General features: G+C 41.1%; 1 protein-coding gene across 5 annotated transcripts in view; it reads right to left on the minus strand.

The window, feature by feature from the left end:
- Nucleotides 1-3,212: 3,212 nt before the first annotated feature.
- Nucleotides 3,213-27,645, minus strand: part of Tead1 (TEA domain transcription factor 1) — a 254,810-nt gene continuing 230,377 nt past the window's right edge. For all 5 annotated transcript variants that reach the window (XM_077798173.1, XM_026395863.2, XM_026395862.2 and 2 more), the window contains 3 exons: nucleotides 19,985-20,125; nucleotides 15,158-15,310; nucleotides 3,213-10,043 (listed from right to left, as the gene is read on the minus strand). In XM_077798173.1, coding sequence (XP_077654299.1) covers nucleotides 9,930-10,043; nucleotides 15,158-15,310; nucleotides 19,985-20,125 — 408 coding nt within the window. In that variant the 3' untranslated portion in view covers nucleotides 3,213-9,929. The remainder of the gene's footprint in view (nucleotides 10,044-15,157; nucleotides 15,311-19,984; nucleotides 20,126-27,645) is intronic.

Consider the following 27,645-nt stretch of genomic DNA (forward strand, 5'->3'; position numbering starts at 1 on the left):
TACAAAAACAGACAGCCAGATTTGGCCCAGGATTTCCTGACCTCTGGTTTTGGACATAACCAATTTTTTTTCATAAAAATCTCATGCATGATTGAAAATATGTATAGTCTCCAATTGTGGGGCTTATTACTTTGTATTTTGCAAATTAGAACAACACATTTAATTATGCTCTTTAAGTCCTGTATATTATACATTTTGTGGGATTTGCTTTATCTATAACTTGTTTTTTAAAAGCCTCCTAATATGGACATGATTTTGTCCAATTTTGCTTTGTGATATTTGAAGCTATGTTATTAGGTGCATGCAAGTTAAACATCTTTATTCTTCCTGGCTAATCAAAATGTGTATCATCTTGAAATAAATCTTATTAACTTTGCAGGAATTTTTGCCTTGAGCTAAACTTGAGATCAATATTGCTACATCAGCTTTCTTGTGGTGTTTTGTTTGCTGACATCTATTTTTCATTCTTTATTTTCAATTTTTCTTTGCCTTTATATTTTGGTTGGTTCCTTATCAATAGCACAGAGCACAAATCCTAAGTCTCAGCTTCCTGGAAGCCAAAGCAAATGGGAGAATATTTACTGAAAAGATGCAGTTAGGTTGTCTGCAACATATTTTCTAGTTGTGACAACCTACATGTATCTGACAAATGGGGCATTCCAAAGTACAAGGGTGTCTCTGAAAGCAGTTTTACTAACCCTACAGCTTCTTAGGCTCACACAACACTGTATTCTCATTGGAATTCTATCAGTTACTCACACTGATTATTTGACAATAGCTAATTTGGCTTTCAGTAAGTACTAGCTATGCTTATTAGCAACTGGAAGCAGTGTGGCAAGAAATGGTCAGGGTTCCCAGCACGTCTTGTTCCCTGGTCTGACCTGAAGCTCTCTGTCCCCTTGCTCAGCCATGTTGGTTCACTCGCTGTCATTGCTGAACTCAAGGTGATTGGAACCCGAGGCTCTAACAAAGTATGCCTTTGATGTATTAAAGGGCCTTGTTTTAGAGGAGGTAGAAAGATGCCACTTAAGAAGTAGCAGAGCCACATCACCAGCGAGACTCTTCTGTCTCTAGATCCTTGCAACTGAAATATTTCAGACCTTAACATTAGGGGCTAGGGAAATAACTCAGTTGGTAGAGAGCTTGCCTCGCATACACAAGGCCCTGGGTTCAATCCCCAGCACCACCAAAAAAAACAAAACAAAACAAAACAAAACAAAACAAAAAAACAAAACCCTAACAAAATCTTATAACCTTATTGGAAGGAATCCCAGGTACACTTGGTCTCACTGTCAGAGAAGTTCAAGGTCATGATGATTTAATAAAATTCTTTTCCCCCAAGCTACATTTATCCCCTAGGCTTAACTAAAAGGCAGAAGCCCAGGCTAAAGGGTCAGGATGACCTTATTTAGGGCTCCACCCTTTACTAGCCATGACTTTAGATGAACTAGTATTTCTGAATCTTGGTTTGCAGGGCAACAATGCCATTGGGTCTCTGATGACAATTAAAGGACACAATGTATGGGCATTGTACCAACACAAATGGCAGTGCTCAGGAAAACACGAAGTGAAGCTGCTGTTATGCATGTGTATGCTTTACAGGTGAGGCACAAACCCAGAGGTGACCTGAGGCCAGGCAGGGGCTTACAGCTCAACATTTTTCAATCAGCTGTAGGTGAGATCTTGCTGTACTCATCTCAGCTCCCCACACATGCTTAACTGCTAGTTCCTGCTGTGTGACCACCAAGTTGAATTAACAAGAAATGCCCAATGTTTCAGCTAGTGTTTTTTTTTTTTTCTTTTTCCTTTGTACCCTGCTGTGGCCCATGGGATCTGGCTTCTCAGTTTGTGCCTGGCATCCACAGACAAGTTGTTCTGCAAAATTTCTCTCAATTGTGCATATGTGTGGCAGGGTACTGGGGTTTGGTTGGTACTGAACATGTGCTAAGTAAGCACCCTACCACTGAGCTATATCCCCAACACAGTTTTTGTCAATTTTAATGAAGCACTAAAAAGAGACAGACAGGCAAACAGATGGACTGACTTGTGACTGTTTTTAAGAAACTTTGTTAGATATGATAATGTCAAATAGATCAAGGCTTCAACCTCCTTTTCTGTTTTATTTATTTGAGGGTGGGACAGAGATATGGGGAATTAAACCCAGGGGCACTTTACCCCTGAGCTGTATCTCCAGTCCTTTTTAATTTCTGAGACAAAGCCTCGCTAAGTTGCTGAGGCTGGCCTTGAACTTGTGATCCTCCTGCTTCAACCTCCCAAGTTGCTGGTATTACAAGCGTGCACACCACTGAGCCTGGCTACTTTGCTCTCTCTTTCATATAATTTCCCACAACACACAGAGCACATTTCATTCTCAACAACACACACTTTTGCAGATAAGAAAGGTGACCCACACTTTCATTTTCTTTATTTTTCATTGATACCGTATGAATACAAAGTTTCTAGAAAGCTACAAAATGTCTACCACTTTATCAAGAAGGCATCAAAATGTGTCACTTTGCAAAGACATGAAAACACCTGCAGGAACTGACACAAAAATAGCATTTTTAGAGTGATGAAATAATTGCACTTGACTGTCATGGATATTAAAGTTATCACACATATGTACCGCGAAAGCTAGAATACATTTTTTTTTTTTACAAAGCACTTTATAAAAAAATTCTCTGCACACAACCCTATAATTTTCATATAACTATCATACTAAAGATAAATTCACTTTAAAGCCAACACTTAGAACATTTTTAAACAAAAAGGTACCAGTACCTAAACACAAACGTTAACGAATACAAGAATACTGTACTGCCCAGAGGCTTAACCAAATGCCTTTTGAAAATTTCTGCAAATAGGTTGAGAAAATGTGTGTGAATTTGCCGCCCCACCCCCAACCTCTCCAATCTACCCAAGAGGAACCCAGTTACCCAGAGGCAGGTTCCCCAGCCCAGTCCCAACAGCAGTACAATATCAAAGGAACCACTGACCAGATGAAACGCTTACATCACAAGCCCATCCTACCCACTCGACACGAAGACACAGACTGTGAGAATCCATTAAGTCGTTTAGAATGTGAACAAACACACGTGGCAAAAACCAATTTACATAAAATTTGAGCGTATTAAAGAAGTAAAGGCTATTCAGGTTTCTTTTTTAAATGTTACAAAAAAATTTTTTTTTTGTCATTTTTCAGGCACGTACTGTTTTTACTTTTTTTTTTTCCCTTGTTTGCAGTCATGAAGCCTATTGAAAAAGGCCTACAGAAGTAAATATTTCAAGGAGGTAACAGGGAGATGTACATCTTTTTTGAAAGAAGTGCAGTTAATATCTAATTTACACAGTGAAACTAATCACAGAAAACGATTAATGCCAAAAAAAAAAAAAAAAAAGAAAGAAAGAAAAAAAGAAAAAGAAACCCAGGGATTGGTTTCCAATTGATTGACACCTGTATTCTGTCCACCTCTCTGAGAGAAAGGGGAAGCTGAATCAATCTCCTTGTGGAAGGCAGACAGAGTCAACCCAAGAGAGGTGGAATCTAACGGAATCTACCCTATCTGATGATGAAGAGAGGGAGTGGAAATGCTATCTCTAAACTGGAAAGGATGCATCGTGACTTGATACAAATTCACAGAGTAAACAGTTACAGCTTAGGAAGTGGGGCAATAAATACAAATATTTCATCTTACTTAATGGTGCATGACTTCAGTGAAACTACCCTCTGCAATGTAGTCAACTTTGAAACATAAAACCTTCATTCTGAATGACAAAAGCCAAGAGTTTAGGAGAAAACTATTGTCAAAGGAAACACAGTAACAGCTGAAAAGTGAAGCAGGAAAACACACATTTGACTAATTCCTTCCAAGTTGTGGTATAGTCCTGACAGGGAGGAGCAGAGAATTTGAGCAGCTGACTGTAACTTGTATAATTTTCCTTTTCATTTGCTAGTGTTTTTTTTTTTTTTAAACACAGAAATTTTATAAATATATACTCACAACTTGGGGTGGATAGAAGCATAGAAACCACTCCTGAAACATCAGTTCAGAGAGGCTCTTCTTAAAGACACCAGGTAGAGACAGATGGAACATATGTATTAAGAGGCTTTCAAAGTTGTCTGTTATTTTTACATCTATATTAGCAAAGAAAAAGACTGATTTTTTTTTCCTGGCTTCTTTTTGGCTGGTGTTTTCTTTTTCCTTTTCCTTTTTTTTAACCTCACCTCTATCAGTTTTCCCATGTTACACAAGGTTTTGAAATAAGCCGACACAGACTTTTAAGGAGTTGCCCCCTTTGAAGGCTGGAACATTCTTTGAAAATGCCAAATTTGTGAATGGTGCTCTTTGGAAGTTTCTCATAGCACATCCATACACAACACTCAGAGGCAACACTTTTGCCCTAAGAAGAACACTTCAATTGTAATGACCCTAACACATTTTTGTTCTGCACTGTCATCTCAGTTTGAGGCTTCCAACTTTCGAAATGGTGTCATTGTGTAAACCAGATAAGTGCACACTGTCATTTGAATGGAAAGGAGTCTCCACGGAGACTGAACACGAACACACGGAGAAGGCAAAAGCTGTAATATCTGTCCACCGGCCAAGATTCTGTTGTTTGTGCAGAAATTCCTTCATCTGGACGCAGGGCTGGGTGACGGGCGGAAACGGCACGCCGGGCCATGGGCACACACAAACACAACAGTTTCTGGGTTGCTCCTGCAGCGGTGTGCTATGGCAGGTGGTGGTGGGGCCCCCACTGGCAGGCAGGCGGCGACCACGTGGTGCTCTTGTGAACAGAGGCCTGTGGTTGGTTACTCATCCCGGTAAACCAAAGGCATTACGGTGATCTCAAAATATTTTTGGTCTCTCTACAAATTATCGTTATTATGGCAGCCCTTTTCTAAGCTGGAACCTCAAACCAAAGGCACTTTCATGCTGGAGTGCAGAAGATTCACAAATAGCTAAGTATTTGGTCATGAATTTAAAAGGCAACAATAAAAGTACAATTTGCTTTTCATAGTAAACTACAAAGTTGCAACCTTCTGTTTTGGTATATACATTTGAGAGCAGTGGTCAAAGAACCGACTTGGATTCCGGTTTCAGATTTCAGGCCAAGTCGTCAGTTTCCTAACGAACTGAAGAAAAATGGTGGGCTTCAAAACCAAAACGAAAACAATTTTTGCTTGTCCTGTTTCAAATACTGGGCCAATTGGTAAGTGGACAGGGAGTCTAGGCGCGAGAAAAGGCTGGCGGTACGACTAAGGTATTGCTAAGGCACTGCTTACTGGAACGCTTTGGCAGCTCTGAATTGAAAACTTCCTAAAAAAGTAACAGTAGTAAGAGAAATGCTTCCAGCTTACAAAAGGGCTCACGGTTCCGAGGCAGCCTTTTGCACTACAGACCCGACACGCAACGTCTCCAAGATTTAAGGCTTTTCAGAAATGACACGTGCAGGGATTTGCCACAGAAACATCAACATAGAGAAATCAGCAATGCAGATGTCCCCCTAATGTCACAGGTGTGAACACCAACAAACAATCAGCTCTACTCTTCGTTGGGACAGGTGTAGTGTACCAGAGCATATACAAAATTATACAAATGATATGTACCTGGTTTGTAAAATTGACTGTCGTGTGATTTAAATAATTAACGGTTGTACAAAAACAATGGCTAAAGCCACCACAGTATTGAAATCTAATGAAGACTTGGGTTTAAAAGTCACCTGGGGACTTTTAAACACCAAGTGTTCAGACTGCTTTTTTATTTGGCTGGTCTGAGGGCAGGACTTTGCTGCTGGGATGCTTAGGAAATAAAAATTTGACTGAGAGCCTGTGGCAGGTGCATGGTCCTCAAAGGAGGCGAAAAGGCTCATCAGCTTTCCTACCTGTGCTGGTTGCTCAGACAGCCGCGGTCAGGCGCAGCACTACCCCGGGAGAAGCAGCATGAGTGACATGGTGCTTCTGCACAGGGGATTCTGACTCTCCCCTCTCTTCTGAACCAACCCTGTCCAAATATTCTTAGGGATCATGTAAGCATAGAGCACCAAAGAAGAATGGCCTCGAGTGGAAGAGGCCAAGGATTAGAGAGGCAAGCGCCCTAGAAGTCCTCAGCCTTACTTGGTCACGAGACAGCTGGGTGACTTTAGGCAAGTCACCTCATCTCTCCTCTGGCCTCAACCTCTTCATTCAAAAAATGCAGGGAAGTAGTATGTTATGCTCTCTCTTAGCTCAAGAAAGAAAAACTCTGCAAGTCCCCTTCTGGAATGGACTCTTCTCCAATCCATCCCCAAAGATGAAAAAAAAAAAAATGTTTGAGAGGTTTCAATAAGTTCTACAAACAGCACTGACTATAAGGCAGAAAGTAGAAGCAGCCGGAGGAAATAAACCAGAAGGATTAAAGGTTTGATGAGGAGGCCCAAGAACTTATGAGAAATAACAAAAACTGCTGGGATTTTTTTTTTTTTTCAAAGCCTCTGGTAACTAAGGGCTGAAGGTCAAATCAGAGAAGTTTTAGAGCAGGAGGAAACATGGACATAATGTCACTTGATCAACATATTCCCACCTGCCTCTTGAAGATCTGATAAAGGCTCCCAGGAGAGAAGATCCTACAGGTGAAATGCAAGGAGAAACCATTACCAATATACAGATGTGGCCTGTAAGATGCAGGACAGTTATTCTTGATGAGGGATGACTGTGTACCCTAGGGTACACTGGCAATGTCTAGGGGACACTGACTTGTGACAACTGTGCAAAGTGGTGCTACTAAGTAGAGGCCAGATCACTAGTAAACCTCTGATAATGCCCAGGACAGCACCACACAACAAAGAATGATCTGGTCCAAGATGTCCACAGCATCAAGGCTGAGCTCAGGTAGCCTGGACATGCCAAAGATTCTGGCCAGGGACATGTCTTGAAGTGGCTCTGGTTTTGGCATAGGCCTCTCAGGATGGTAGAAATGAATGCCAACAGAACAGAGCCCTGTTCTTCAGCTCCTCCCTAGGCAAAGTTGGCCTCTGAGCTCCAACGTGAAAGAACACTACGTCTCAGGCAAACCTGGTACTGGAGGTCACCAGGAGAGAGCACCTGGGAGAGAGGACCTGGGAGAGAGGTGAGGACTAGCTTTGCAAAGGCTTCATTATGGTTTAGGAAACTTTTAAAACACAGACAGAAGGAAGAACCATATAGGAAGCATCAGAGACTTGGATTAGGTATAACGTCACAAGTTTCACCCAAAGGGTTAATTTGGTAGAGACTAAACAAGCAAGCCCAAGTGTTTGGAGTAACTGGACCAGTAGTTAAGACAAGGAAAATATCTGTCCTGATGAAAGCTTTAGTGGAAAATTTTTTAAAAATCTTATAGCTGTTTTAAATGCAAATTTAAATCAAGAGTCATTCTCAAGGTTATTTAGGTAAACCCCCCAAATTAAACTCCAAGGACACTCAGAGAAAGATGTGGGAACCCAGGCAGAAGAGGACCTAGTCTGACCCCGTGAAGACACCTGGCCAGCTATGGCCTTCTCTGCAGCTACTAGCGCTTATCCTGTAGCTGGTCTTCTTGGGTTCTAGAATTTTTGTGCTTTGAAAGTGAATCCCAAGAGTCCCCCTGGCAGCACATTAGAGGTACACTTCCATGTGGGAAAAAAAACCCAGACATCTCTGCCCCTGAAGTTCTGGGCTGGCCTGGCTCTAAAACCACATGAGGTCATTTGCACCTACTCATATAGTCCTTGTCCTGGGGGGGGGGGCGGGGGGCGTGTATGTGTATGGGGAGTTCCCTTGAGGAAAAATGCAAGACATGGGAGCCAAAGTAACTTTCCTAAGAGGGGTGTCCGACAGAAGCCATTATGAATATTATGACCACGAAAGACACGTAAGTGCTTGGGCTGAAGACCAGACAGAAGAGCAGAAAACTAGGGCAATTCCTCAGAGGCTGACTTGGAACCAGGGAACAAAGGCAGGCCTTACTATGTATGGAAGGAAGATGAGCACCACCCTACTGGTATATGCAAGGATGTGCATTCCAAGTGGGAAAGTTTTGCATGTTCTCTGGTCTTCCCAGTGACCAGTGATGTGTTTGAGAGACATTAGGGTTAGTCTAGTGTTTTCCTTTCATCATAAGCCAAGGCAAACCCTTATACTCATGACCACAAGATATGAGACAATGTACAAGCATGGTCAGAGCACATGGCGGGGTAAGGAAGTGGGTGTGTCAGATGTGGTAAACTATGTTCTAGTGTTGGTGATGTTTTGCACCTTACAAAACTTACTTTATGTTCTATTGTGTTCACATATTCCTGATGGTTATAAGATTATCATTTTCCTCTAAAAAGTCGAGGGGTAGCCCCTTTTCTCTCCCCAGTGAAGCACTTATGAAAATAACCCAAGACACGCGGCCACATGGAACCAACTCTGCTTGGGCAATGCTTTGGAATATGTGTATTGGAAAGTTGAATCTCTCCCAAAGAGAGAACCTCCTGAAGGAGCCTGTTTGAAAAGGAGAGAGAGAGAGAGAGAGAGGGAGAGAGAACAAACATTGGGCCTCTTAAACCTAGGTCATACAAGGGCCATTGCATCTTACTGAGAGATGTCTAGAAAATGAATATCCTCAGAGAGAATGTATCTAAGTATAGATGCAGACTGAGATACACATAGGTATCAGCATCTAGCAAACTGAGCAACACTAAACAGATGTTACAAATGTTGAATAACCATGTCTGTATATGTGTACATATGCGATGGCATTCATACACATATAGTCATATCAGGTTCCTACGCATATTGGGTCACCAGAAATAAAGAATTTATCCACAGGCTGGTAGGGATACTTACAATTTTCTGGGGAGCAGAGTTGCTAAACCTGATGAGCCTTTTACTTGTTTGGTTGTTGAAATTTCTCTCCCAGCCACAGGATTCTCTATACTTTGCAGCTCACAGTGCAGTATTCATGCCAATTTTAAAATTTTGGTATTAAATTTCAATAGTTCAGATGTTTACTCTTAATAAAAAATTTGGTTGTCCATATAAAATATAACTGCACACACAAGACTATAAACATTGTAAGTTTAGATTTTTCAGTATTTATCTACTTATTGCAAAAAGAGCCATCTTTTCTTTTTTCATTAAATAATCAACCATCACATTAGTACAATACAATTTTACATTTTTAAATATACTATATATGTTAAGGATAAGGGGTGAAGTTTTCTTCCTCTGTAATACCTGTTCAAGAGTTTAATGGATTAGAAGATTAGTTTTAACCTTGAGGAAAGAAGTACAAATTTGTCTCATTAGGAGATTTCTACCAAGCATTTCTTAAGGCTATAGTTTAACATTTGGTTTCAAAAAGAAAGAAAGGTTTCATTTAAAAAATAATTTAGTGAATTACATTCTTTTTATAACTTCCACCCTAATTAGTTACAAAGATAAGTCTAAAGATTCTTAGTTTTGTGTACTAATTTACATTTATATTTAAAGATTAATTTTACTTGTATCTTAAAACAAGAATTTCATGTTGGATAAAAAAAAAAAAAGAGAGAGAACTAAATACATTTGTGTAGAGGCAGTAAATGTCCCATGGGCAAGGCTCTGTCTTAATATTTTCTACCACAATAAGAAACAGGTCTCTGCAGAGAGTGACCTGGGTTGTTTATTTCCTTTCCCGAGGAATTATGGGCTGCAGATCTGAAGAACACATAGAAACAACTCGATTTCTCTTTACAACTGTACCAGAACTTCACAGCTACAATGATAGTATGAACACATGAAAAAATGACTTCACTCAAACAGGATTTAGAAAAGTTGGGGTGACCTCGGGGCCAGGACACCACCCACGTGGTGAGGTTTACAGTCAGTCGTTCAATAATGGAGAGTGTGTGTGTGCACATAGGTGTGTGTATATACAGATATCTATATATATAAATAATCATGTTCAGTCTTTTACAAGCCTGTAAATATGGTGTTGTGCTCCATGTTCACTATTTGAAACTTCAAATACACAGGCCATGCAGAGGAGAGTTTCTTGTGTATCCCTGTTTGTTACCACCTGTTTAAAAAAGAAAAGAAAAGGTACATATATATGGCACCTCATGGAGGAAGGCACACTCCCGCTGGGTCCCAGGACAATGACTGAATTAGAGAAGAGCAGTCTTAAGTCAAATCAGTGGGTTAGGAATCCAGTTGGCCTCCCTCTGCACCATCTAACACATATTCCGAGAACTTGAATCCCGTCCAAGCAGGATGCCATAAGTAAGAAAGACCTTATAGATGGTCTCTCATCTATTTTCTAAGCTCAAGAAGAGAGCAAAAGAATCAGTGTGGTTTATGTGTTTGGGTATTTTCTGAGGCCTGATTTCTTTATAATTAAGGGAATTTTCTATAATTCTGTCCCACTGTATAACTATTTATCCTAAGCAATTGTGTCCTACTTTATTATTTTTATTGTGTACACACACATATACACACACACACTTACTTATGCAGCTATTCCCCCCCGCCCTGCCCTGTAAGGGGATCAAACCCAGGGTCTCATGCATACTGGCAGGTGCTCTACCACTGAGCTTTATCCCCAGCCCTATTTTAATTATATTTTAAATTGTCAAATAATAAGTGATGTCATGGTACATGTATACATTGATTAACTGGCTAATTAACATATTCATCACCTCACATACTTCTTTGTGATGAAAACATTTAAAATGTATTCTTTCTCCTACCTTATTCTTAAATTCATGCTACATTTTGTTTCACAATAGCCAGTGACAGGCAGGAGCTCTGTGGGTGCCTTGGTCATCACTGTATTCACCAGCAGAGCCTGGACTCAGCAAAATTTTTGCCATATAAAGGACAAGGTACAGGTGGAATCATGTCCACTGACACTCTTTCTGTGGGCACAGGCTTTACCTTTCAACATGTATGCTGAAGCACCATCTGTTACTTCTTCAGTTATGGCTCTTGAAGCCATCTCCTTCCTTACCCCGTGGCCACAGCTTCTGGCCCAAGTCATTGCTACCTCCTTTGCTCACTCAGTTGCAGTCCCCACGCCATCCTCAGAGGAAGTTTCTACATGCAAATCCAACTATACTTCCCTACTCAAGCCACTTCAATTACTCTCCTGTTACTTTCTTTCTTTTTTTTTTTTTAAATATTGTTTTAGTTGTAGATGGATACAATATCTTTATTTTATTTATTTATTTTTATGTGGTGCTGAAGATCGAACCCAGGGCCTCATGCATATGAGGCAAGTGCTCTACCACTGAGCTACAACCTCAGCCCTCTCCTATTACTTTGGTATTTGAATACATTCTAGATTCAAGAGCCTGTCTGGCCCATCCTAGACCTATTTTCCTCCTATGCGTCAGGCTGTTTCCTGCATTTGCTTCCTAGAGGCATTCAAATTAATATGCCCTGACTAAAGTCTCATAATGCTTCTGATTTTCCCTAAAGAATTGTGTGATTTTTTTTCTTTAAATATCCATCTCATTCAGTGGATTATAAATTCCTGAAGATCAGGGACCATGTTTCCCAGTAACGAGCTCAGTGCACAACACACATGGTCATTTAATAAATATTTGCTGAATGAATGGAAATTTACACAGTAGCCAACACATATTGATCGCCTTCTCTACATCTACTCAAGCATTAAATGTTTTCTATAGTTTGTCGCATATGACATTCCAACAACTCTGTGAGTGAGTGGTATTACTACTCCCCTTGGAGAAGGAGCTGAGGGGTTAATCTGCTCAAGGTTCAACTTGTTCAAGGTGGCCTATTCAATTCCTTTTCCCTCAGGAAGGCTTCTCCATCCTCTTGAACCAGGTCCAATCCTGTCTCTTAGCATTAAGTCCTTCTGCCAGACGCCAGCCAGTAAGAGTTTCCATCCATTTAGTGATAACATGATGAATGCCTGCCTCCCCCTCGTCAGACCCCAGGACGGCTGCCTACCTGGGTAGCTCACCACAGCATCCCTAGCACCCAACACCTATGTATACACTTATAGAACGCACCCAACCCCCTTTTTGGTAAATCTGAAAAACGTCTATCTGTCAAAGCAACATAAATGTTAGCCCTGAGAATTTTCCCACCTCACCATGTACTTCCATGATGCCTGGTACTCCAGCAACCATAACTTTGTATTGTAATGGTCTATTTAACTACTTTTGTCACCCTAAAGGGCATAGATTACTACAGTATAGGCACTCTGCTTTATCTGCATTGCTTCTCAGTAGCTAATACATCTAATCCCATGGTTTAGTTGAATGAATTAAAGCACTCTCAATCATTACCTTTGAGGTAGAGAATGCTTATAAATGGGGCAGAGACTAAGGTCTGAAGTCTTCAAATGCTTTGTGCAAGGTCATAATGTAGTGATTTCATGACTCTAAAATTATCCTGCAAAGTGGTTTTTCTATCAAGTCTTTATTATTGGATCTGTGACCCTGGGGAAGCCTAATATTCCTTACCCACAAAAATGGGAATAAAAATGATCCCATAGTTTTGTAGTGAGAATTTCATAACATAACACTTAGCAAAAGATCTATCTAGCACAGTGCCTGAACCCTCGAGGCTCTATCCTATTTTCTCTGAAAGAATATACCTCATTGAGGCTTCAACAGAGAAAAGAAAACAAAAATGTTTCCATCAGCCTTTATGTCTGAGTGACCTCCAAAGAAAACAGCCTACTGCCTTCTTTCTCAGCTCTGTGCCATTGTTGTCACTAGGCCCCACATCGACAGGTTCAGTTCAACTTCTGAATCAACCTGATGCAATCAGATAACCCATTCCATCAGCCAGCATGGTCAGGAATTGGCCTTCATGACACAAGGATTGTATCTAAAATACCCAGTAAAGTCCCTCCAACTTTGTCCAGTTGGAGATTTCATAATGGCCTGTCCCTGAGGAAGAGCTGGAAAGCGTAATTTCTCCTGTTCATCAATTAGATGACATGACTTTCATAATCCAGGAGTGCTGGCTTAACTGCAGTTTTTCTAAGGCTAGGATATTTCCAGCAGATTCTTATTGGTAGTTACCAATTCCTCATATCAAAGGAATGTCTAACTGTTTAGTGACACATTGTGAAGTTATTAATCGAACCTGAGTTTCCTGGACAGCCATGCTGGTTCAAGTCACATGTCCTGAGAAAGCACTCCTGACGATTACCTGGGCTCTGTGGGAAACAGGCACTCGGACATTTCCTGGCCATTTCATCCCACTGTGCACTGTGAGGTAGAAAGTCAGGACCTGGGAATAACATCTTCCTTAATGTGCAGAAACAGACAAGGCTGGTTTTTTAAGCATCAGCTAAGATGCCCTCCAAGAAGTGGTGGCCGTCCACTCAGAGTTCTGACCAAGAACTGAAACTGTTTATAAAGTCCACAGCAGGATTCTAGCTTGCTCACGTGAATGCTAAGCTGCTGTGCCCGTTCTTTAAATAGCAGAGAAAAATCTCTGACAAGTACTTGCTCCTTGCCAGTGCCCACACTAGAACCACTCAGTTTTCACCAAAAGATCTCTAGAGGAAAAGATACTAATGAATAGCTACTATGAACAGGTATTCCAAATTCTTTTTCCCGATTGCTGGCTTCTGAAGTGTAGAGGCACGTAGGTATATCTGAGAATCCACTAAGTTCTCTCCCTAGAATATATGACACTTACATGCAAAACTGTTTGCCAGTTGCATGCCAGTCTTGTCCCCGTGAACTCATTTGCCAGTCTGCTTATAGCAGTGGCTTTTAGTCCTAGTTGCTCACTTCAACTGCCTGGAAAGCTTTAAAATTAAACAAAAAGACATGATGCTGGGCCCCACCTCAGGGATTCATCTGGAGTGGGGCCCAGGCCTCAGATTATAAAGAGTGTCCTGGATAAATTCTTTACTCTTTAATACGTGATAAACTTTTTAATACGTGAAGGGCTTTAATTTTAAAAACAGATTGTTTTTTCTTTTCAACAGTGGTATATGGGAGCTGTATTCTACTGGCTTATGAATGTGATAGTTAATAGTAAGAAATTTCATGAGCTAGACAACAATTGGTAGCTTGAAATTGCTCATGGGGGGTATATTTACACTATGGAAACATGGAAAAAGTATAAATCAGGATTTGGAATGGGGTGCAGGTTTAGGAAAGAGTGCTTAAAAATAACAAAGAAACTGTATCACTGATTGAGAACCACTGACCAAATAGAACCAAAACTCCAGGTAAAGAATTCCTACTCTAAGTATTCTAGTTCTTAATCCTAGTAACAAAGAGTAATAAAGTAAGCTGTCAGAGGGCTGCGTGTGGTATTTTTTTTAAGCCTTATATAAAAAAAAAAAAACTCTTACTGTGTATTTTCTAAGTATAAAATGCTATGCCTTACAACCTTTCCAAAGTTCTCAAATGAAGTCCCCAGGAGGAGTTGGCCTAAAGTCAAACATCACTTAATCCCCTGTATTGCACTGTGTGGGGGACTGGTAGGTTTCCTGTCATGGGTCTTGAGCACATTCATCTTTTCCTTTCCCTTTAGCTGCCCCTTAAGTTTTGCCATATTTTTTTCAATTTGTGAAGAACACTTTCTTCCCTAGTTCTCGCAGGAGAGCTTATATTTTCTTAATATATGTTACCTCTTATAAGGCCTTGCAAATCCTTCATGAAATGAGTCAAGGCATGTTTGAAATTCAAACCTATGGACTCAGCTTCTGCCTCATTTATGATTTGCATTTTACATAGCTGCTGAGACTCAGCTGTGGCTAACACTGGAATTACCCATGGAATTTCAAAAAACACACATGCCTGCGTCCAGCCCTCAGAGAGCCTGAATGAGTGGACCAAGGGTCAGCCTGGGTATCAGGATTTTAAACATTTTCTTTAGGTCTTTCTAACGTGCAAGCTGGAGTTGAGAACCTAGGGTCACCAGTTTTTTAACACCACCTGAATTCCAGTTCCGCCAAATTTAGAAACCTCCAGATGAGACCCCTTCTCTTCTAATAACTCAAGCCCAAATATGGCCCAACTTTGCTAGATGGAAGCTGTGAGTTCCACTGCTAGCTGACCACCTGGGGCCCCATCCAACAGTCAAGTTCCCTTGGCTAAGGCCTTGGTGGCTCCCCAGCCACCTTTCTTACTATCCCAAGGAAGCCTTGTGGCAGAATCTGTCTAGAGAAGGAAGAAACAAAAGAATTACCAATAAAATTGTGAAGTTTTCCAAAACACTGTTCATCATATATTTCTCGGGTAAGTGTTTGAGCTTGTGGATGAAGTTGATCATATATTCACACATCGGGGAGCGGTTTATTCTGTATACAAATCGGCCATTCTCAAACCTTGCATACTCCGTCTGTTAAAAGAAAAAAGATTTGAGCATTTTTATACTTTGACCTCAAAATACCAGAAATAGGTATTACTGTCTATAAAAGCATTTTGCTTTTTCAACATGAATTGTCTGTTATGTGCCATGCTCTTCAGGTAGTTGACTTTTAAAAAATATTTTTAAAAAGATCACTGGAAAGATGATACCTTCAAAGAGGAATCTGACAGGTCATTTCAGCAACAAAAAAACCCCCCAAACCCAAACTAGCTGCTTAGTGATTCTCTTCCTGGAGATATGCGAGAGCAGCCCCCAGCAAGTTACAGTTCTTAAAGAGCCCAGAGAAGCCCCTCTTTACTGTGATAAGGTCTTAAAGCCCCAACAACTCATATAGTTAATTTCTCTACTTCAGGAAAAACTGGTCACCTCACATTTATCATGTGGATGGGTGGAAGGAAGGAAGGAAGGAAGGAAGGAAGGAAGGAAGGAAGGAAGGAAGGAAGGAAGGGCTAACATATATGCACTTTGAAGACCCTATGGAAGTACTCAGAAATTAAAACCACTTCCAGATCACCCTGGATGAAAAAGGAATTAAAAAGGAAATTATAAGCTGTGAGAAGGAAAATATATCCAAACTTAGGGGGCACAATTAACCTCTACTTGAAGGAAACTTAATGAAGCAGCAGCATAATGTCTTCACCGTTAAAAGACAAAAAATTGCAGAACTAAAGACATGTTTAAAAAAGAAGCACAAACCCCACAAAATAAATCCAAACCACAAAGAAACCAAAGGAAACCAGGAATAGGAAATTAATAAAGATAAAAGCTCAAATCAATGAAACAAATTTAAAATGCAGACAGAATAAATTTAAAAATTGGTTCTTTAAAAGGACAAAACAAAATAAACCCTTTACACATTTAAAAAGGAGATTAAAGAAAAAAAAAAGAAGAAAAGAAAGAGGCAAAACCACAACTGTAGTAGAGATGAGAAGCCGTACAAGGGCTGGGAGCACAGCTCAGTGCTTAAGAACATGTGCGGGCACAAGGCCTACGGTTTGGTCCCCAGCATGCCTCCCCTACAATGCACCCATGAGATCCAACTGGGTACTTCACATAGCAAAGGACCTAGAGGATAGGGATACTTTCCCAGAAAAACTCAAATTGCTAATATCAAACAAAAAAAAAGAAGTGGAAAAAGTCAATAGATCAATGACTGGAAAAGACCAGGACTAGAAAGTGACTTTAATATCTACCCTTGGAGAAGATACAGAGACTGCAAAGGATGCCAAATTTAGATAGGTGGAATAAGTTCAAGAGATCGATTACACACAGTGATGTTTTAGTTAGTAACAATATATTGTACACTTGAGGACTGCCAAGTATTTTAAGAATTTTCACCCCCGCCCCGAAAAGAGAGTGGTAATGCATATGCTAATTAGCTCAATTTTAGCCATTCCCCAATGTATACATAATTCAAAATCTCACATTGTGTACAATAAATACATTTAATTTTTACTTGTAAATTAAAAATAGATCATTTAAAAAGATAAAGAACAAATTTTAGGCTGGGGCTGTGTCTCACTTGCCTTGTATGTGTGAAGCACTGGGTTCGATTCTCAGCACCACATATAAATAAATAAAATAAAGGTCCACTGATAAAAGATATTTAAAAAAAATTTGTTTCAAAGGTAGGTTTTATGTACTCTTTAAAGAATAGCTATTTTCAATGTTATTTATTCTGTTAGAGAAAAAAAGGTACACATACTAATTCCTTTTATTAAACGAGTATACATTCAATACTGAAACTTGATAGGCTACATTAAAAAAAAAGAAGAATGGAAAAATATGACGAGATGTAAAATATCAGCAAAGAAAATCTAGCAACATATCCAAAAGCAGATAGGAGGAAATGCTGCAGAGGTTCATACCCAGAAACCTCACTGACTCAACTTACATCAACAAATTGGAGAAAAATCATGTAGAAAGAGGTACTCAAAGGCACTTAATAAAATAATGCAGTTATTCCTAATAAAAACCCTAAGCAAAATGGAAATTAAAAGCCCTTACACATGTAATAAATACCATTTACAAAAGCCAATAGTAACCCTAATCATAAATGGTAAAACACCAAATCTATTTCTACTAACATCAGAACTATACAAAGATGCCTACATCAATATTGCCTGATACAACTTCAATGAAATTTTAGCAAATGAAAAGTGAGAAAATAAAAAATTTGACATAAACATGGGCAAAGAGGAGAATAAATTAGGGGTTTTTCTGCTATAACTAAGATTATGTATACAGAAAACCCAAGAATCTAGGGAAAAACCCACCAGAGTTAAGAGATCTTAAGATAACCACAGTGAAGATATCTTCATATAGATCTTAAATATAGATTGCAATATCCAAGGGCTTTTCTGTCAGAGTAATTAGAATCTAGAAACAGAAATTATGACAAATTATATAATTTTCAGAAATACATTAACAATGGACAAATCAGTATGATAAAGCTATAAAACCTTATTGAGATAGAAATGTAAATATGAAATAATATGAAATAGGTCTTTTTTTTTTTTTTTTTTGTACCAGTGATTGAACTCAGGGGCACTCAACCACTAAGCCACATCCAGCCCTATTTTGTATTTTATTTAGAGACAGGGTCTCACTGAGTTGCTTAGCAACTTGCTTTTGCTGAGGCTTGCTTTAAACTTGTAATCTTCCTGCCTCCACCTCCAGAGCTGCTGGGATTACAGGTGTGCCCCACCATGCCTGGAGGAAATAGGTTCTTGATTACAAAGTTTAATATTAATAATATGCCAACTTTCCCCAAAATATCTAAATCCAGTGCAATTACAATTAAATTGCTCAAAGTTTTTTTTTGTTTAAAAAGTGCTCATTGTTTTGAAATAGAAAAGCCAGTTACTAGCTTAGAAAACATATGAAAAAGAATGATGAGACTGACTTGCTTCATCAATATCAGAACCTACTATTGAGCCCCTGTAATTAAATTCACATGGTAAAGATAGTGGATACAGTAGAATGGAGCCTAGGAGCAGCTCCCAATATATATGGCAAGTTAACGGGGACAGATCTGTTTAACTGGAAAAGAACACATCTGGTTAGACACAAATGCCTATGTATTTGGAAGAAAAATATAAGCAGCTTATTACTTCCCACCAAATACGGGCATACATTCTGAATAAATTCAAATCTTTACTCTAAAGCATACCTGCCACCCTCAGACCATCTTCTCCATGAAAATTCCTGGGATTTTGCAAATCAAAAGCAACCTCTCCCTGTCCCCTGAACTTGCAGAGCTTTGGCTGTACCATCTGAGGACACCATGAGGAATAGTTTGAAACTGGGAAAATAAATAAACTGCCTGGTTCACCTTTTCTCACATGCACCTGGTCCAGGCAGAGAAGCCCACGTGCAGAGAACACCCCTCACAGCATGGCTGTTCACTAACACTGCCTAACACAGACCCTCCAGTGAGGGGTAACTACATTTCCCCCGGGTCTCCCAGTCCTGTCTTATTATACAGCCTCTTTCTTCCCCTCTCCTTGGGCTTCCCAGGCATCGTGCTGAGCCCCTGCCCTGCCTCTTCATTCTGTTTATGATCTCTGATCCCTGCTCTGCTGCTTATGCCTCCCTGCTACTTGCCCCAGGACTGGCTACTGCTGCTCAAACTTAATCCTCATCCTGATGTCTTGTTATTCCCTTCAGGTGGCTCGTTCTCCATTTCCACAGCTCTAATTAGCCTTAATACTCAGGATTCCCAATTGAGATTTCCAGTCTTTACCTGTTGCATTTATAATCCTCCCCTATATCCTCCTGAATACCTTGTATCCTTATCTCTACCTAACAGCAAGCATAAAATGTGAGAGTGACCTTTGACTCTCATCCTGACTCCACAAGGCATCCTTGCTCACCCTGCAACACAGAGTCTTTGTCAGCCAGATTGGGCTCCTGGACCTGAGAGGTCCAGATCTGCTGCAAATAAAAACTATTTACTAAACATGGACCAATTTGAGGAGGGTGAAAGGCCTGGGAAAGGAGAACTTCAAAAGGTAAGTCAACTGCAAAACAGATCACCTGGATAAAACAAACATTTGTTTAAAGGGAGTGAGGCAAGAAGTATAAAAGCTGTAAGTGGATATTTGGTCCTAATATTGAATGAAATATAGTAAAAGCAATTAAAATAAAGGGAGTGGAAATAGTAAAAGCATCAGGTGTCAGGATTTTAGCCAATCAGCTAAAAGCCAACCTGACTGTTATGCACAATGCTGGGAGTGCCCTGGACCCGGAGTGGGCTGGGAGAGCCTGGCTCAACCCAACATTCCCGGGGACCCCAGGAGGCTGCACACCAAAGTGAGTAGCACTAGCTTCAGACACAGAGGGCTGTCACCAGACTTCCTACTTGCTTTCAGTTGCTTCCAAATCATTTTGCCTTTCATAGTAATAGAGAAAAGGAGAAGAAATGGGAGGGAAAGGAGGAGACATCAAAAAAGCACAACTTGGGGCTGGGGATATAGCTCAGTTGGTAGAGTGCTTGGTCCACACGTACAAGGCCCTGGGTTTGATCTCCAGCCCCACAAAAAAATAAAAATAAAAAAGCACAACTCTCTGTCCCCATGAAAGACTGAAGAAGGCAATGGGCTGCCCTTGAGTGAAGTTTCTGGTCACCAGAGACCAACTTACCTCTACTTTTTCTACTACTTGCTTCCCAAAGGAGCACACTTTGGTGGAACAGGTGACTGTCATGTTTTCAGAACTCTCATACTGGCTGGTTACACCATAAAAAGCCCCGGCATCATCTTGGATATTGCAGTTTAAGTCGGCCTGTAGGAAAGGAAATGGGGGCGGGGTTATTCTCTCATCCCAGGAGTCTCACTACTGAGACAGCAATGCCAAGGCAAGGCCATCAGTGACTGAGCCCAGGGGAGAGCCACGTGGAAAAGATGATCTTCTAGAAACAAGGCCAATGCCCAGCAGTCACTTTGTGGAGGGTGCTAATCTGGGCATCTTCCCTTGAAAGGCCCATGCTATGTGTTTCTCTTCTGTGTTGCTTTCTTGCATTCGGTATCAGAATAACACTGTGCCTTTGCAACCAAAGATAAGATTAGCAGTCTCTGAAATGTGTGTAGAGAGTGGGACATAAATTAGACTCATATTCACTAGTCTTCAGAGAGATTTAAAAGAACAGGAGACTCTGCAGCTGATTAGCCATTTGTTATATATGTTAAACAGAAACTTTAAAAGAAATACGGCATCTGGAGGGGAAACAGTTCCTACAAATGGCTGATTTACAAAGATGCTAAATAACTGCCATTCATTTACCACACTGTTAGTAAGTACCTACTGTATGAGGTTCATACTGGATGCTAGATTGGACTTGGTTGCAACCTAACATGGAAGATAGGCCCATAAATTAGTTACCATGCAAACAGAAAACAAATACCATGTCAAAGGCACTCAGCTCAGACAACGAAAAGCACTGCTTTTCGCCAAGTCTTAGTTAAGAGACAGCTAGATGAGGGATGGATGCTTCATTACAGCTATGGTGTAAAGACTAAGGGGACTGGGGGAGAGGAATTTGGAAATGCAACTTGGGCCCCAGTCATAGAGAGCTAGATAAGGAGTGTGGGTTGTATCCTGTAGGAAATGGGGACCGGGGAAAGTTTTGATGTCAAGAAGCAAAGAGATTAGAGCTGTGCTTCAGAGAAAATAGTGTCTTAGCAGGATAAAATATGCACTGGAGAAGGCTGCTGAAGTGTTCAGACCACTGCTATGATCTGAATGTGTGCCCCAACATTTGTGGGTTGGGTACTTAAATCTCCAAGGCAACAATGTGGGTTCTTCTGGGAGGTGTTTAGGATCCTGCCCTCATGAATGGATGAATGCAGTCTAAAAGGGCCTTCAGGAGGGTTGGGGATATAGCTCAGTTGGTAATATGCTTGCCTTGCATACACAAGGCCCTGGGTTCAATCCCCAGTACCTCCAAAGAGGGGTTGGGGGGCTCCAGGAGTTGGCTTTTGCACCTGTTCCTCTTCCCAAATCTGAGGATGCAGCAAGCCAAGAACAGACCAAGGCAGTCACTGAGAAATGGGTCCCTCCACCCAAACACCTACCAGCTCCCTGCTACACACCAGGCCCTGGATCAAAAGCTGGGCCAGGGCTAGTGCTTCCTCTCCTGGGGCTTGTGATTTAGCAAGGAAGGTATCATAACAGAGAGAAGCCCCCACTGAGAGGGGTACAGAGGGACATGGAAATAAAGAGGAGAGAAGGTCCCCTAGGGGTCAGGAAGGCTCTGACCCTCTGAGGCAGCTGGGATCCAAAGAAAGAAGACATGGTTAGGCGAGAGAAAAAGGTCTTGGGAGGGTACACACCCAGAAAGAGGAACTTAAAAAATTTTTTTAAAAGGGGGGGGGGTGGTGGGACAGAGATAGCGAAGGAGAGAATGGGAGGGCTGGGGACTCATATCCTCAGAGCAAAGGCACCTGGGAGTGGAGCAGATGGGGTGGGAGCAGTGCCAAGATCCAAGAGGCACCTCCGACCACAGCTTGGAGAAGATGGGAGACAAAGCAAGAGTGAGTGCAGACAGAGGGGGACACGACTGCCCCCAAATGAGGTGGTAATACACACGGTATCATGACCTGTTGAGACAGAGGTGGGCAGGTTTAATACGCAAATGGGATTTTATATTTTGTGAGGTTTAGCACATTGTGACTAGCTGATTTTAATACTTGGGTAGGTTCCAACCACCACGGACACCTAAGTCATATATATGTTCTACAAAAATATACATTTGGATTTCCTTTCTGAATTGAATACTAGGAAAATGTTCATTCTCATGGGCAACATTTCCTATTTTCTGACTTCAAATAAAGAGAAGCATACATTCTACATTTCCCCCTTCACTTTTCAAGCCAAGAATTCAAAGCCAAATCCAGTGTTCAGCAATTACCTTGTCCCAGGTACTTGTAGTAGCTGGCAACCCCGTGCAGCTCCTTTTACTGATTTCTAGTCTGCTTTCACTTCCCCTTGGTCCAGTTTTATACTATCCATACAGGGAGTGAACTTTCTCACATTTTATTCTTTGGAATTATAGGGGGCATCAATCATAAATAAATAAAATACCCAGAGGTGCATTTTTTCTCACGTTCAAGGTTTTAACATTTGGCTCCACAGAGCAGCTGCTTGGTGGGAACTGATGCAAGCTGAGATCTGCATCTAAGCTTCCCAAGGCTGCAGGTGCTCCAGCCTCCAGGACAGAAAGGCCAGGGAAGCATCCTAGGCACACAGGCGCTCTGGACACTGGCATCACTCTCAAGCTTCCCACATGGCACCTGTGAGTGGCATGCATTAAAGCAGGCCTTCAAGAGAGGCCCTTGCCTTGCTCTGCTTCCAGCTCCGGCATTCTGCAGTGGAGGGATATTAGTGAGGTTCTGCATGCGTGCATCTGCATGTGTGCACAAGAGAGGATTATGCTCTTACTACTCTGGTGTAATTTAGGTCAAAAAGTTTCAGGTCTTTTTGAAAAGTCAAATTAAGTGCATAGTAAGTAGAGAAAAACTGTAAAAATGGTGTGCAATTACATTTCTACTCATGAACTCGTCAACCTTCACAGGAGTAACTAGTGTTTCTCAACTGTCCATTTAGAACTATTTAGCAGATGTCCACATATGTACTTTTTTCTTTTTTTGCACAAATAACATAATTGTAGTCACACTTTGAAATCTTGCTTTTTAAAAAGTAACTATCTTAGTACTCACTACTGATACAAAATATTAACACTAACTTTTTTTTTTTTAAACAGTTTCTAGGGGCTGCATACTGTTCCACAGCACAGACACACCATAATTTAACACATGCTCTGCTGGTGAATGTTTAGGATGTTCTCCAACAATGTGAAGGAAGAAGTTCATGTTAAGCAGGAATGGTGGGCTAGAAAATCTCACTCTTTCAACTTTTTTTTTTTTAACAGTTATTTCAGCTACTTAAAATTTTAAACACAAAGCCTCCAAAAATGAAGAAGAAGTGAAGAATGAGAGAACTGAAGAATGAGAGAACTGCTGAAGCAACTCCAGTTCCACGCTTTCATTGCTGTGCTGTGGCTGCTCACGTTTAACTGAGCCCATGGAAAAAAGAGCATGGTGTGATTGCAGAACCCAAAGCAGGTTCAACTGACTTTCGTTAAGAACTTACTCTGCAAATGAATCCCATGCTGTGTCCCTATTACTAAAGGATAAGTAATATAATGGACAAGTGGTGTGTGTGCTTGTTGGAAGCATGTATGTTGTAAAAATGCATATGTAAAATAAAAACTCAACACCAACTTAGCCAATTATTTATGACTTAGACCAAGAAGGGATAGTCTTTTTAGGACTATTTTATCCATGACAACATTTAGAACCATGGGTACATGGTGAGAATAAAAAGGGAGGCTTTTTATTTGGTGATGCTTCTGCCATTGTTTGTAACTTCCCTAGAGACAAACAACGTCCTCATCACCTGCACCTGCTCAGATCCTGCCTCACCTTTGGTTAACCACCATCTCTTAGAACTCTCCAAATAATTCTGCTATAGTTTTAGTTAGGAATGAATGCTTTGTGGTTATAATGATGAGAATTATTAATAGATGATTTGAGAGTTATCTATTATAAAAACCCACCCTCAGAAATCACGGTGACAACTAAGTTCTAAAGTTGTCAGAATTAAGTTCTTTACATAAAATTAAACATCACACACATTCAAAGAAGTGCATCAATCAGAATTTTCCAGCTCAATTACATTTCAAGTGAACCAGCACACAGATGAAGAAACAAAGTCTGTGACATGAGCTATTTTCTAGTCACAACCACCCCCATGTTTCAAGGGTGACTATGAGTCTAAAACATCATACCTTAGTTCTGGGTATTTTTGAGCTTTAAATCAGTGGATTCATGGTGCTCACTCCCATGTTTAGTTTTGTTGGCCCGGCATTTTGTGAGATTCCATCATGTGGCTGTGTGTTCCTCCTCATTATTAAATAGTCCACTGGATGAAAAATGCCATGATCTATCCATTCTACTACTGATAGACATTTGTGATGTTTCCAAATTGGACTTTTTTTTTTCTTTTTAATGAAGCATGTCACTGAGAACATTCTTGGATATGCTTTGGATGAACACACAAATATGTTTCTGTCGGGTGTTCCTAGGACTACAACTGCTGGGTTGTAAGGTGTATGCACATCTATCCTTCGTTTAAGTAACAGGTACAAATACGTTTTGAATTTTCTTGCTGCTGCTTTTTCTTTGCAGTTCGAGAAAACTTTATATTTAACTATTAGTGTGAATTTAATAGGCTAGATGGTAAAAGGCTTCCCAACTAATGGTCATAAGCAATTTGCTATCAATGCTTTGCAATTACCCCTGAACATGGAAAATAATCACGCAGACATTCAACCATATTGCAGCTGCTCTTCAGGAATTTCTAGGAGGAGGTATTGATGTGAAAGATAATTATCTGTCAGCTGATGGTATTAGGACTCTTCCAGAAAGAAATGTGGTCACCGAACTCCCATGGAGCAAAGGTAATATCAAAGAAAGAATGTTAGCGTCAAATCAACAACAAAGGAGGCAAACTCTAATGAGTCTGGAATCCGTGCAGAGCTCATTACCCACCCTACTGACACATTCACCCCAAATGAAAACTCAGGGGGTAAAGCAAACCTATTTTATGTAATGCTGAAGGCAAGAAAATAAGGGGAAAAAAATGTACTGCTCTAAGGATTCAAACTATTTCTGCCTAATCGGCTTTCATCTGACCACAGGATGTTTTCCAAAGCATATAATTGGGAGAGAAAAAAAATATAAGAAACAGCTAAAACTCAGCAAATTACCTTCCTGATACATGCCAAATTCAAACTATATTCTGTACCTTGGACTAGACAAAACAGGTTGGTCATGGGCCAGGTTCTGATGTGTTAAAGAATACTTACTTGCTGGTAAATAAGTGGCTGAGGAAGGCAAGTCCTGGGACATGGGCCCTACTGGGAAATCTTCTCCCAGTCCACCCCAGTATGAATGGCATTCAGAGGATGACTTTTCTCCTGCCCACACTGTGGAAGTCCTTCCACAGCATCCTGACCCACACTACCCTGCTGTTAAGTATTTTCAGACCCTAGAAGATTATCGTTTCAGTAATGTTGCTGGGCACTGTTGACTGTTAGGTAGTCCTGCTTCCCATCAAATGTGCTTTCTAAAAGCTGATGTTAACAAATTGCCACACACATGTAGTGGCTTAAACCAACACTAACCCATCTTGCTCTTTGGTAGGTCAAAAGTGCAACACAGGTCTCACTGGGTATGCACTGGGCTGTGTGTCTTTCTGGAGGCTATGGAGAGAAATCTGCATCCTTGCCTCTTCCATCTTCTTGTGGGTGCACGCTCCTCATCTGGTAGTCCTTACCTTCATTCTCAAAGCCACCAAGTCCTTTCCACACTGCCAGCTATTATTTCTCTGAATTTTTTTTGTTCTCTCTCTCATCCACTTTTTTTTTTTTTTTTTGGTACTGGGGATTTAATCTTGATGGGGGCTGGGGAGGGTGCTTTAACTCAGAGCCAAACCCCCAGACCTTTTTTTCTTGGAGACAGGGCCTCATTAAGTTGATAAGCCTAACCTTGAACTTACTCCTAGCCTCAGTCTCCCCAGTCACTGGGGATGCACCTCCACACCCAGCTTCCCTCCTCCATTTCTAAGGAGCTTGCTATTACCCTGGGCTTACTCAGATAATGCAAGGCATCCTCCCACATGTGGATCAGCGATGTCCCTCCCCTTTGCTGTAATGTGACATTCTCAGACACCATGGATACAGATGTGGACGACTCTGCAGTGCCATATTCTGCCTACCACACCTATTAAGCTGAAATCACCTCCCTCCAAATCTTTGCAGACCTAAGGACCCAAAAAAGGACACTTCTGCAATTCTCTTTCACGTCTCCCTTTAGCTCTCCTTTCCTCTCTCCCTCCTCACCCATGAGGCCCTTCGGATTCTCACTGTTTCCCATGATTCAAGTTTTGCATCTATTTTTATGAAGCCTTATCCTGGTTTCAGACTTCCACCTCTCCAGTCATTTGGAAATGCTGCCTCTCGTCTGTCATTATCTCACGTTAGACATCTGACTGGCAGCAAGGTCTTTCTCACCACAGAGAAGGCGACCTGTGTCCAAAGGCCACTGTGATGAGGTGAGGAGATAATGCATATGAGACTCATCTATAAACTGTAATGTGCTGTCCATTGGCAGCTGTTAATAAGACCAACAATCAGTCCTAATAACTTGTCAAGTTGAAATACTGGCCAGGACAGAGCCTCACGTCACATCTACCGAGATCTCCGGAGTGTAGACAGTGGTTCAGAATCTATGAACAGAAGACTGTCAAGACAGCCTTAGAACAGATCCTCATTCGTCAGTGTGTGGCACACACCCAACAGTGGCTTTCTCCAAACAGAAAACATGGGACATTTTCTGATTTGGGTCTTATGACAAGTCTTACACACTGGGTATGATGGTTCAAACAGGTACCAAAATCATCACCTTTTCTACAAAGAGATGATTAAAGACATTCCAGAATTCTTTCTGGAAGAGCCAAATACTGGCAAGTGTGTGTTGAGTGAATTAAAGACTTTGAGTTCCATTTGCAGGCCTGGAAAACAACACAGGGTGGAAGCAGAGGAAGTGGACTGTGACACACAGTAAGAAACAAGACACACACCCCTACAAAGTCCCCCAAATCTTGTCTAGCCATCCTTCTCCTTAGACTCATTACTCCGGCAGGAGTTCAGATTAGTTTCTCAGTCTAGGACCTCTCATTCAGTAAGCACGTGTATGCAAAGATGTGTCCCACTGTTTAATTTTCACGTTTTTGCCTTTTCTTTATTTATTTAGTAAATATTTTAAATACAACCATCTTCAAAAAAGGATACTTCCCATTTCATGGGTAAGGAAAAGTGAGACCTCATCCAGGATGTGGGATCCAGATTCCTGGGAGAGGGCTGAGCTGTGGGGGGGGGGGGCAGAGTGACTGCCCCTGGAAAACCTCCTCTGGCCCCTGGAGACCTGGCTGCAGGGGCAGAAGTGGGAGGAAGTGAACACCCAGCTGCTACTGAAGGTCCGGGAGTGCAGTCCACATAGCAGCAGCACTTGGCTGGTGACCACTACTTCTGTCACCTGCTTCACTGGGGGAAAGCCTGCTGGAACAAAGGAAGCCGAGATAACCCCTAAGGCAGGGGGAGGGCAGGGGCCTGGGCAGGAGCAGGCTATGGGCACTCCCTTCCTACCCATCTCTCCCTTCCACCCTGGAGGCTTGGAAGGCCT

The sequence above is a fragment of the Urocitellus parryii genome, chromosome 4 (genome assembly GCF_045843805.1).
Source record: "Urocitellus parryii isolate mUroPar1 chromosome 4, mUroPar1.hap1, whole genome shotgun sequence".
In the NCBI taxonomy this organism is placed as follows: domain Eukaryota; kingdom Metazoa; phylum Chordata; class Mammalia; order Rodentia; family Sciuridae; genus Urocitellus; species Urocitellus parryii.